General features: G+C 33.9%; 1 protein-coding gene across 8 annotated transcripts in view; it reads right to left on the reverse strand.

The window, feature by feature from the left end:
* The window catches only part of NBN (nibrin), a 47,784-nt gene that overhangs the window by 18,346 nt on the left and 15,965 nt on the right, over positions 1-13,473 (reverse strand). For all 8 annotated transcript variants that reach the window (XM_019803861.2, XM_002923297.4, XM_011229970.3 and 5 more), the window contains 6 exons: positions 13,027-13,144; positions 11,828-12,021; positions 8,662-8,759; positions 5,857-5,983; positions 4,067-4,342; positions 1,446-1,890 (listed from right to left, as the gene is read on the reverse strand). In XM_019803861.2, coding sequence (XP_019659420.1) covers positions 1,446-1,890; positions 4,067-4,342; positions 5,857-5,983; positions 8,662-8,759; positions 11,828-12,021; positions 13,027-13,144 — 1,258 coding nt within the window. The remainder of the gene's footprint in view (positions 1-1,445; positions 1,891-4,066; positions 4,343-5,856; positions 5,984-8,661; positions 8,760-11,827; positions 12,022-13,026; positions 13,145-13,473) is intronic.

The raw sequence follows: 13,473 nt of genomic DNA on the forward strand, positions 1-13,473 counted from the left end.
TCTTCCGATCCATGAGCATAGAATATTTTTCCATCTTTTTGTGTCTTCTTCTACAGACGTAATGAAGAGAAGGGCCATATGCACCCCAATGTTCATAGCAGCATTGTCAACAATAGCTAAATCGTGGAAGGAGCCGAGATGCCCTTCAACAGATGACTGGATTAAGAAGATGTGGTCCATATATACAATGGAATATTACTCAGCTATCAAAAAGAACGATTTCTCAACATTTGCTGCAACATGGACAGCACCGGAGGAGATAATGCTAAGTGAAATAAGTCAAACAGAGAAAGACAATTATCATACGGTTTCTCTCATCTACGGAACATAAAAACTAGGAAGATCGGTAGGAGAAGAAAAGGATAAAGAAAGGGGGGGTAATCAGAAGGGGGAATGAAGCATGAGAGACTACGGACAGAAACAAACTGAGGGCTTCAGAGGGTAGGGGGGTGGGGGAATGGGATAGACTGGTGATGGGTAGTAAGGAAGGCACGTATTGCATGGTGCACTGGGTGTTATATGCAACTAATGAATCATGGAACTTTACATCAAAAACCAGGGATGTACTGTATGGTGACTAACATAATATAATAAAAAATATTATTATAAAAAAAAAGAAGCAATGAGGATTCTCTCCTTCATATGAAAAAATGCCACTATTTTGGCTGAACAGGACATATTCTTTGTTTTTTCAACAGTAGTTATAGATTTATAGTGCTTGATATTCACTAGGTTCTCAACAAATACCTACTGAATTACTGTACCTTCCAATCACTTAATCCTTATCCTTTTCCTTAGTCCTGTCCTTACACAGTAGTGATTTATAGGAGGGGATGACCACAACCATGAATGAGAGTGGAGCTAATGGACCTATATAAAAGATCAGAATATTACCTTTTAACTTTATGCGGTCAGTGCTCTCACCTAATGACCTATTTACAGATGGCAGGCTTACTTACACATAAAATAGGAAATAATCTGAAGTGGTAAGACAAATTATCAACATTCAGGAAAACAGGATATTAAAGATCAAAATGAAAATAAAAATTCTAGTGATGTTACACCTATTTTATGCTAAAAATTTACTTAGTAGTTTGTTTCACCAACTTTCTTCATTTTTCTGTGTCTGTTTCCTCTATTAAAGCATCTCCTATACTTACCCATCAAGGCCAAAGGTTTGATATAGTAGTATAGTAATAGTATAGTCTGGAAATCTATTAAAACAATCATGAATAACAGTTTTATTTGTTGTCATTAATTATATACTACCAAAGAAAAACTGTATTTTTAATATTTACCTTATCAACTAACAAATTCTTGTACTTAATACTGGGTGTTGAAGATACTAACTTTTTTCTCAAGGAAACAGAGTGAATGCTTATACCGTCACAAATTTCTTTTTAAGTTTCTATTTGTAGTACTTCTCATTAAAAAATGTTACTTACAGATATTCTGTTACTTTCTGATATTACTTCATCATCAGAAGTGCCATTTGTTTCTATTCCCAATCTTGGTCTTTTTCTAATATTGACATCTTCCTCTTGTTTTTGAACTCTCATTCCAATTTCTAACTCTGGTTTTGTGTCCTTGAATAACTGATCTAATACTTCATCTTCTATGGCTAAATCATCAATTTCTTTTCTTTTTTCTGATCTTAGTTTTTCTGTAGAAAGAGATTTATTGGCAAAATTTTTCACAGTGGATTTTAAATCTCTATCTGTAAGTAAATTATCTGGTTTCTTTTCCACAGGCTTATTCTGAGATAGATGCTGCTCCTTATTTTTCCATACTGAGAGTGTAGAAGGTTGCGTTTGTTCTAAAAGAGAACAAGACATTTCTATTCTTGCTGATTTGGGTGAAGAAATTTCTTGATTTTCTTCATCTCTTTCCCTTAGATTTAAAAAAGGAGAAAAGAAAGCAAAACAATATGAACACAGGTAAGCAATTTTTTGGTTTGGCAATATTCACTCCCCCCACTTAATTCACAATATTTTTAATTTTATTAATATCACTGGAAATAAAAAAAATGGGACACCAGAAAAAAGGCATAATTCATATGGACACTAATGTTTTCATAGGACTATCAAACCAATGGCTAAAACAATAGGGAGAGGTCTATCTTCTCTGCTAAGGCAGCAGTAGCTGATAAATCAATGCAGAGGAAAAGGTAGAAAGATATAAAAATACAAAGCACTTGTTGCCAGGAAAACAATAGCTTACTTTACAACGTAGGGAACTTGTAGGCAGGGAAAAATTACCTTGGGAATAAAATCTGATGGGTTAAGAGCTAGATTCAAGATAATAAGTCAGAGTGGCTAAATCTGGAATACAGCACAGACTATATACTGCAAATAATACGTGAATATATGACTAAGAGTTTTCTGTACAATACCGTTTCATTCATTAAGTACTGAATAAGTACTTTATTCATTTAGATTGTACTAAGGTTCATAGAGAACATAAAAATGTGGATCTCTGGGGCGCCTGGGTGGCACAGCGGTTAAGCGTCTGCCTTCGGCTCAGGGCGTGATCCTGGTGTTATGGGATCGAGCCCCACATCAGGCTCTTCCTCTATAAGCCTGCTTCTTCCTCTCCCACTCCCCCTGCTTGTGTTCCCTCTCTCCCTGGCTGTCTCTATCTCTGTCAAATAAATAAATAAAATCTTAAAAAAAAAAAAATGTGGATCTCTGCTTCCCAGAAGTTTATTGAATTCATGGTAAATTGGAATAGTCAAGGTGATATTTTAGTAATACTAACCTACTATCAGGGTACTAGACAGACTGATCAAGAGGTTTTTCTAATAATTCAGGTGGTCAGAGTTTGAGTCAGAGGGCGGGCAATACAAACAGATGAAAAGGGAGGAATTTATAAAACAATGAAAATAAGAATCATACTACTGTTTTGGGGAGGCAAAAGAGAAAGAGTCAAAGATTTTGACAAAATGAACTCCTAATAAAAAAAATATGTATTCGATGACAGAGGGGAAAAAGTTTATGCCTATTATTTGGGAAAACAGCAGAAAATTCCTGTAGAAAAGTAGAAGTGAAGCTTAAGGGTAAGTTAAGGCCACATATATTGATCATCTATAATAAAGTTATAAAACTCTGAAGGTACAGTATACGGCATATAAAAAGTAGTGGTAGAAAAAGGGAAAGAAGTCCCCAAAGGGGGCAAACGGGAAAGTCAGACAGACAAAACAACCAGGAGAGGCCAACTACTACAAGAACCAAGACACTATACACAGAAGAAATGTTCAAGAGTTGAATAGCACCAAAAGGCCACCAGAGTTGGCAACTGTGTCAGTGGTTACTTTCAAGGACATCACATCAAGATGCAATACTGCTGGTTAAGAAACATTTCATACAGAAATGGGAGCAATAACAATAACCTCCTTTTCGAAGAAGTTTAATAATGACTGTGAAAAACAAGAGGCAATAGCTAGAGGAAAGAACCAAGTCAAGGGAAAGTTTTAAAAAATAAAAATGAGATAGAGCTTTTGAATAGAGAAGGACCTAGAATAATTAAAAGTGCTAGAAAATGTAGCGCCTGGGTGGCTCAGTTGTTAAGTATCTGCCTTTGGCTCAGGGCATGATCCCAGAATCCTGGGATCGAGCCCTGCATCGGGCTCCATGCTTTGCTGGAAGCCTGCTTCTTCCTCTCCCACTCCCCCTGCTTATGTTCCCTCTCTCGCTGGCTGTCTTGCTCTCTGTCAAATAAATAAATAAAATCTTTAAAAAAAAAATGCTAGAAAATGACAGAATAATTGAGGGAGCATGGTCCTAGAGGAAGTGAGAGAAGTTCAAAGAACTGAGGTGTGGGAAGCTCTTCTTCAAAAGGAGTACAGCAAAGTGAAACAACAGATAAGCTTAAGGTACACAAGAAAAAAGGGGTGAGGGAGAATCTATCTATTAAAAGACCTTAGTGAAGAAGGAGACATGGGACATTTCTGAGAGGGAATGAGGTCAAAGGGTCAGTTTTCTACAGAAGCATAGTCCAGTGAAACAGGCTAGATGCCATTCTCTTAATATTTTTCAGAGACACAGAGAAGTATTATTTACAAACATACCTTTTCTTGGTAGAAGGCTGAAAGTAGTTTTTGATGGAGTTGGTCTGCAGCTGCTGAGAAGGCTGATCTCCACTTTTATTTACACCTGAGAATTTAGTTGGTGAAAGCTGGTAGGTTGGGATTTTCAGCCTTTCCAGAGTATTTGATACTGCACTGTTATCATTAGAGATTATTTTGGGGGGTTCCCTCACAGTGGATATTCCTTGCGAGGGCATTCTGAATTTTTGTTCCACTCTGGAGATTTTGATTTCTTTAGGTCTTTCACTCAAATCCATACTGTAACAAAAGAAAAGAATGCAATGTAAACAATAAAATTTATAGCAATTTTTATCTAGAAAAAAAGTCCTCTAATAGTACAGCTTTAGAACATAATTATCTTTAGACAATAATTAAGGGAATATATCTCACTATCCCCAAAAAAGTTGCTCCTTTTTGATCAAAGCTCCCTAAAGACAAATGATAACATTCTCTTCTTCATTCCCTATAGCACACAACGTCTGGCATACTCTACGATAAAAAACTGTCACACACACACTGAGTATCAACCTAGTATTCTATTATGAATTAAACTAGGTGATAATCTTGATTAATTTTTGCTTTGTTTAAAATTTTATAATTATTTTCACGCAAAAAATTAATAAAAAAAGGAAAATCAGAAAAAGAACAATCTCCTATAATTCCAGCATCATACATAATGAGATATTTAGATCCCATTTAGATCTAAATGAGGTGAATTTAGATTCAGATGAATTGATATGGTTATATTCCAGCCAGATGGCAGGAATATAGATGAATTGATATGGTTACATTTAAGCCAGATGGCAGTCCCTAGAATAGACTATAACTCTATACTACCAGAAAAATATTTGAAACACACACACATATACACACATAGTTCCACAATGTATGGTTACATAAACTGCCTTTAATATTTTTATTTCACAAAAAACAAGTGAAGTGGTCATACACGTGACTTTCAAAACAATAGTTTCTCTTTAAAAACTTACATCTGGACTCAATATAAAAAAAGATGTATTAAAAATTTAAATAATATAGTGATATCACAAGTATTTTTCAGTATGAGTAGTTCATTATGTATTATTTAAAATATAATACACTCTCTTAAATGAAAAATACCACAGAATACAAGTGACCTATGCTTGCTTAAAAAAAACTCCCCAAAGAACAAAAAACCTCTTCAAATAGAAAACTATCTTTATGAACAAATATTAATTATTAGGATAGCCAGGTAGACACATAGAAAGTATTGCTCCAAAGTTAAAGTAATATTCAGATAAAGGCAAAATCATAGTACAAATTTATTTCAAATTTGTTTCAACAGTCACAAATAAAGTAGTGTAATTCTTTACAGTCTTCCATGCACATTTGTAAGGAACAACAAAAAACTTTGCCATAAGACAGGGGTTAGCAAACTGGCTTACAGGTCAAGTCTGGCTTGCCACTTATTTTCATAAATTAAGTTTTATTGGAACACAGCCACACACATTCATTTACATTCATTACAGCACATTATGGCTGCTTTCATTCTACAATGGCAAAGTTGAGTAACTGTGACACAGATCAATGACTCACAAAGCCAAAAGTATTGACTCTCTGGTCTTTTATAGAAAGTTTACTAATCCCTGATCTAATATATTATTTTCCCTGGCATCCCATTCTCCCATGCTTTATCTCCTAAGAGCTGATTTGATAAAGACACTGACTTTACTTCTTGAATATACTATTAATTTATTGCTAAAATAACAAGTTTGTTAACAATGAAGCTTTACCATGTATCTGCTTGCTCTGATTCCGTGTCAGCTACATATGTCGTGGTATTCACTGGGGCACTTGGCATTAGCTTTTCACTGACTGACAAGCCTTGGGAAAGGCTTGGCCCTGGAGTCATCTTCAGTGCTGTAAATCACACAAGTGAAAGGAAGAATCATAACTGCTAGACACAAGATGGACATTTTGTCACTTAAAACGGCTAGACTGTGCCATGCTGAGGGAATTAAGTAGGCAACATAGAACACAGTTATCTTCACTCAGTGGAACCAACAAATATTTAATGAAACAGCCTAAAAGCAGCCTCTTGGCACCTGTAATGGGCTCATCTAAATCAAATCATTTTAAAGCTACATCATATCCTTTGTGAAGTATTACAACTTAAATAAAAATAAAATCAACTTAAGTTATAATTCAAATTATGGTTTAAGTCAGGAGACCAAAAAATTGCATTTCTTCCCCACAGAAAGAGTATCAACTCTACTGCTGACACAAATCAAAATTAATGTGAGTTTCACTTTCTGAAGGAATACTATTTGAAAAGAAGACATAAATAGTTTAAGGCATAAATTTTGTGGCCACTCCAGAAAACCATAATGATTACTTTATCTTCTAATTTACTAGAATAACAACTTAATTCAAGTGTCACTCTCTGGCATACTTTGCGTGAACCTCCCACCCCACATTGAGTTAGGTATCCTTCATTTCTGCTTTCATACCACCCTTTACATCACTATGCTAACTTTTAACACACCAGTCATTAGCTATATACCTTAAGTTATCTAACCTCTCTATGCCTTAGTTTCCTCATCCATTAAATCAGGACCATTTTGTTTTGAGGACAAAGGAACTGATACATGGATAGCACTTAGAAAAATGCTTGGAACACAATAAGTACAATGCAAGTATTAGCTGTTATTGTCATCATCACTTTGTACTACACTTGCTTGTTACTTTCCCTTATTAGACTTGAAATCTCCTTGAGAACAGGAACTGGTTCTTGTTCATTTCTAAATCTCCAGTCCCTGAGCAGCGTTTGGGACATGACAGATACAAAAATAAGTTAATGGAATTAAGTCATTAACTGAAAATTTTTAAAAAGTTCACATCTAAGCTAAATCATCACTTGTTAGGTCCTCATGACATAGGATGTGCTTAGTAAATGTTTATTACTGATTCCAAATTCTGCCACTTTCCATGTATGACCCCCTTAGAAGTTCACTGTCATTTCCTTAAACACATATATCCCTAGAATTCATTTCAGCTTGCATAGAGGTTTGTAAAAAATAGTAATTATAAATGTTTATATTATCACTAAAAGAAACTGTAAGTTGAATCTAATGACACAGAATAAGGGATGTTTGTGAACAAAAGATTTACAATATTCCCCTTGCTAAAAACACTACAGGGGCAGGGCTTTGATTTGCTCACCTCTTTATTCCAAGTATTTAGAATAATTACAGGTATATAACAGATGTTCAATAAATGCTTGCTGAATTCATTCAGAAAAAAAACAAACATGGACAGAAGAAAATAAGGAGAGGAGAACAGGAGGGAAAGACACATGCATTTATTCCATTCCCTCCCAACGGGTTATATTCTAAAATTGCTTGTATGTCAGATGTCTAGGACCTGGAGTCTACACAGACCCACCTATGAGTATGTGCAAGAAGTAATACTACTAATTAAAATGATTTTTATTCCTTATGACTCTGTTTCTATATGAAAGTGAAACAACAGAAAAGGTACTGGTCTAAGTGTTCAGAAAACCCAAATTTTAGGATTGGCTTGGCCATGAATTATTTATGGAATCTTAACTGTTCTCAGCCTTACGAGCTCGCTTACCTTTTAATAGAAAGACAGATTAGATGATCTCTAAGGCCCTTTTGGCCATGAACACATTTCCAACAGTGGATGATAAAACTTTGTTGCTCCACACTGGCAAAGATAATCCTGTGTGCCAATAATTTAGTTCAATTAAGCAAATAGTCATACCTAGTACAAACAAGTACTATGCTTGGTGCTGTCGGGGAATCCAAAATTAATTAGAGCTTATAACCAATTTAGTGGCTGAAAAGGCATGGAAACAACTGGTTATATTTCAAAGTAGGAAGAAAGTCTAGCTAGAATGCAAAAAAAAAGTTATTGGGGTATAGAAACAGAACAATTCTGACTTGGAGGAGAGTTATGGGAGAGAAAACAACTTGGAAAAACTTCACGAAGGAGGTGAGCATCTGCCAAGTGAGTTAAATTTTGAAGACCACTGTTGGCATTCTAGAACAGGGACCATGATGAGCAAGATCAAGGAGTGTGGAAACTCTAAATAATATGGCACATATAAAATGTAGGGAGATGTATTTTTTAAAACAATGAGGATGGGAGGAGAAAGGCTAAACTGTTGAGGGCTCAGAACTCTGGCAGTGGCTGTGAGAACGGGAAGAAGACCTCTTTAGCAGAAGCTCCACAGGGAGAATTTCAGGTCTTGTTTTAGCTTTATTTTGGTGCTTGGATTTAACTGAACTTATCAGATATGTCTGTTTGCTTGTTAACTGTTTGAAGCCTGACCTTTAGCACATAAAGTTCACAGTAACATAGTTTTACTTTATTTGCCACTTCTTTAGAAACAGTGCCCTGTACTACATGGCAGCCACAAGTATTTAGCAAATAAATAAATGAAATGGTAAATAGACGAGTTTTAAAAGATGGTGAAATGGTCATCCCTAACAAGTACAGAGTAATGTGCACACAGCCTGTATCACCAAGTTACGAATAAAGTTAAAGAATCAATAAAATAATGCTTTAATTACCTGTATTGGGCTGGCCCTGAGGATCACAGTAAGTCTCTGTAGTCATGAAAATGACCGCCAATCCAATTTCTGCTTCAGGAATAGGTCTAAGCCCCTGCCTATAAGAATAAAATACTTTAAGCATGACAATATATTAAAACTAACAACTTCTATTAACATGATGCCAAGTGGAATTTTTTTATTCCTTCCCCAAAGAGAGAAAACAATTTCATGGTATGGAGAGAACTTCAAACACACGGAGTACTGGCCTAAACAACTGGGGCAATGTTCTACTGGGCAAGCCCACCACCTTTAGCAATTCAGCCATCTCATCTATAAAAAAAAAAAAGGCCTAGCGTAAAGGAGATAGAGCCTTCCATTTCTGAAATTCTATAATTTTCAGAATAATAAGAAAACAGTAATACCAGATGAAGCAATTTTTATAAGCACATCTATTACTAGGATCCAAAGATAAAACTTAAAAGAGAGACCGAAGAGGGGAGAAAGGGAAGGAGGGAGAAAAGTACAAAGAAATATCGTAAGCTGTATCTATACATGTTTTGTAATTTTAAGTTTAGTAAATAAAATCATTTTTACCAAATTTACATGTATTAAGGAATCTTCTTAAAGGAATCTTATAGTGAACCTACCTTCTGTTTTCTACTATGTGAATGAAACAAAGACAATTTAGTAACAGTGCTATATAAAACTATATCTCAGACTTTAAGAACTACAAAACTCGTTTTAATATTTATTACAAAGATGTTTTAAGTGGTTGTAGTAGTTTAAAAGGTATTTTTCAAATGCTTAACATTTGCTTTTTGTATGTCCTGGGTTAATGTAACAGAACTCTACTATATGTGCAATTATGATAGTACTACATGAAAATGTATTTTTAAAGTATTATGATCAAGTGATCACATATACTACTGAATTCAGGCAATTCAATATTGGTGTTTTATTATCTTACTTTTTTGAAACTATACATTATGTAAATTAGTTAGAAAGACTGGCTCCATAAAATAAAAACATTTTAAATATATAAATAATTATAATGTTATACAGATAATTACATTATCCTAAATGGGGAAACATCCTAAATGGGGAAACACATCCTTTTAAAGTCAATAGTGAGATAAATGTGGCTACTAATACTACCTCTGTACAACACTGCTCTGGAAGTACCAGTAGGTACAAAACAGAAAGAGAGAAAAAGGAGAAGTATCAGAAGTATAAGGATTAAAAAAACAGGATGGAAACATTATTATTTATAGATAATATGATATCATTTTATTTAAAAAAGGCTATAGATACATTAGAAATAAAAGGGGAGTCTAACAAGGTGGCAGGATATAAGATTAATATCTAAAGGTCTACTGAATTTACATACACCAGCAATAAACAACTAGAAAATTAATTACAGAGATAATATTATCTATTTATATTCTACCTACCAGACATATATCTACCACAGAATATGTAGTACCTAGGAATAAATCTAATAAAAGGTACTCAAGATCTTTACTGTTAATTCTCACCAAATTGATATGTGAGTTCAATGGAATTCCTAATCAAAATCCCAACAGGGTTTTTGAAAAGATGATTCTGAAATGTATATGGAAAAATAAAGAGCCAAGAATGGACAGGATGCTTCTAAAGAACAGCAGAAACATTTGCAATACCAGATATGAGGACTTACTTGAAGTCACAGTAATTAAGACAATGTGTTAAATGTGGTGTTGGTACAAAGACATATTGACCAATGGAAGAGAGAAAAGCCAAAAACATTCCTATGCGTGTATAGGACTTTGATATAAAGTAGAATCAATTCCAAATAGATTAAAAGCAAATTTCAACAACAAAGTATCAAAACACTAGCAACAAATTAGCAAAAAATATAGGTGAATATCTTTTTGATCTATGAATAGAAAAAAGATTTCTTAAAATACAAAAAGCACCAAATAAGAAAGAAAGAGGTTGTTAATTTTTAGTATATTAAAATTAAGGACTTCCATGTATCACACGGTAAAACATTAATTATGAAGTGGTAAAAGATTTTGAAATATATACAAGTGAAGGAAGGATTAGTATCGAGAAAAAGAAATAACTTCTACAAATAAAAAAGAATACACAAATATATAATTACCATATGATCCAGGAATTGCATTCTTGGGCATTTATCCCAAGGAAATGAAAACTTACATTGACAAAGAAACTTGTACATGCATGTTTATAGAGGTGTTATTTTTAACAAAAAATGGAAGAATGACTAAAAAACTGTAGTATACACATATATATACACAATACTACTCAGCAATGAAAAAAGATGAACGACTGATACACATAACTTAGAGGGATCTTCAAGAAATTGTGCTGAATGAGAAAACCAGTCCTAAAGTGTATATGCTATGATTTCATTTATACAACCCTTTTTTAAAAGACAAAATTTTAGAAATGGAGAATAAATTAGTGGTTTTCCAGGATTTGGGGACATGGATTGGGAGGTGGGGAAGGAGGGAGGGAAGTGGGTGTGGCTATAAAAGAAAAACAGGAGGGATCCTTGTGGTGATGTAACTGTTCTGTACCTTGACTAAGGTGAATATATGTACTGACAAGTGATAAAATTGCATAGAACTAAAACACTCACACAAAAACTGGGAAATCATATAAAAAAATACAATTAGAAAACTGTGTAAAAGACATGAGCAGATATTTCAGAACAGGGAAAAATAGATGTCCAATAAATAACGGAAGAAATGTTAAGCATCACTGGTGATAAGAAAAATAGAAACAAAAATCACGGGATATGATTATATATCCATTCAATTAGCAAATACAGTGAAGTCTAACAACACCAAGTGCTGAAAACAATGTGCATCTACTTATCTCTTACATACTGTGGGTGGGAGTATAAAGTGGAAAACAGTTTGATACTACCTCCAGAGGTTGAGTATTCACATAATTATGACCCAGCAGTTCTAAACCTAAGATAGATTTTCTCCAAAGAAAATCTTGCAGAAGTACCACCAGGAAACGTACAAAAATGATCTCAGTAGCAATGTTTACACAATAAAATGTAATTCTTATATATCCTTTTACATTGTTAATTTGGTATAATAAAAAAGTTACAGATAAAATTGCCTTCCTTTCTTATTTATTTTTTTTACTAATAAAGATAATTCTGTACCTTTGGAGCTTATCCATAATTGAGTGAATCCATTTTTTCTGAGAGTCAGGAATTAGAGTCTGTGAATTTGTTATTCCTACATCAACAACACAAATTCCAGGAGCTGAAAAGAAACTGTCATCTTCTTCATTTTCTTCTGTTATCAACCTAGCATCTCCTCCTCCAAAAACAATTGCCGAACTTAACTTTTTATGCTAAAAATAAAAATAGAAAAAACATAATGAAATAGCCGCATTCAGCTCCTTGAATATGTTCTTTCAAATTTATTTTAATTCCAGTACAGTTAACAGTGTTATATTAGTTTCAGGTGTACAATATAGTGATTCGACACTTCCGTATCACCCAGTGATCATCACAAGTACACCCCTTAGTCCCCATCACCTATTTCACCCATCCCCCCACCTCCTCCCCTCTGGTAACCTTCAGTTTGTTCTTTACAGTTAAGAATCTGTTCCTTGACTTGCCTCTTTTTCTTCTATTTGCTCATTTGTTTTGTTTCTTAAATTCCACACATGAATGAAATCATATGTTATTTGTCTTTCTCTGACTTATTTAGCTTAGCGTTATACTCTAGCTCCATCCATGTCACTGCAAATGGCAAGATTTCATTATTCTTTATGGCTGAGTAATATTCCATTGTATATATACTACATCTTCTTTATCCATTCATTTATAGTAAGGAAGTAAAATAAAAGTAGATTTGAAATAGAGTTGGTCCTACTTTTTGAGAAGATAATCCGAGCTTCCACTCAGAAAATCCCCAGTTCACCAGGTATCTTTGCAGCCCTGGAATTGTTATATTCTTTGCACTTCCTTGTCATACTTAATTCACAGTGCTCTAACTGTGGGCTTGCTTGAATTTTCCACCTACAACATAAACTCTTTGAATCCCCATTTCGGCACACAAAAGACATTCAACAGCTGTTTACTAACTGACCAAGTAAGGACTTAAATCAGTTTTCTGTCCCCACCTCCTCACTTAAATATTCATATAAACTTAATTAATTGGCCAATTAACATATATCAAAAAAATATCTCATATACATGAACACCAGGCAAGTTCTGGTGCCTAGACAATTTCACTTCACACTTCTATACAAAAATCTCAAAAAAAAATAATAAAAAGTAACAACTGTTGATAACAGTAATATTTACCCTAGTTTATGTTTTCTTTAGGAAAATTTAGCTCGTAAGATTACCTGTTTGGCATTTAGAAATACAAACGTTTTCCCTTTGAAGATTTGCTTTCTTTCCTGTCGTCCTGACAGATCAATGTTTTTATTTCCAATAGCTGGTTCATCAATAGGTGGGTAAAAGCTGTAAAAAAAATTTTATTGTATATTTTAATTATATATCGTTCTATATGTATACTGTGAAATTTATAAATAGAGTGGCTATTTAGACACTAGGAAGGTTTAATTTCCTTAACATCATTAATTCATCATTTTTTTTTAAAAGAGTTTTATCTGGGACAAAATGGTGACAGATACCATATAGAACAGCATAACTGTTCCTTATTTTCTGAAAAAATATGATCCAAGGGTAGACAATCCTAAAATATGATTTACTATACATGACTCGAACAAGTTATGTGAAGTATAAAAGGTTGAAAGAGACACTGTCCATCAAGATCAAATTCTATTCGC

The sequence above is a fragment of the Ailuropoda melanoleuca genome, chromosome 9 (assembly GCF_002007445.2).
Source record: "Ailuropoda melanoleuca isolate Jingjing chromosome 9, ASM200744v2, whole genome shotgun sequence".
In the NCBI taxonomy this organism is placed as follows: Eukaryota; Metazoa; Chordata; class Mammalia; order Carnivora; family Ursidae; genus Ailuropoda; species Ailuropoda melanoleuca.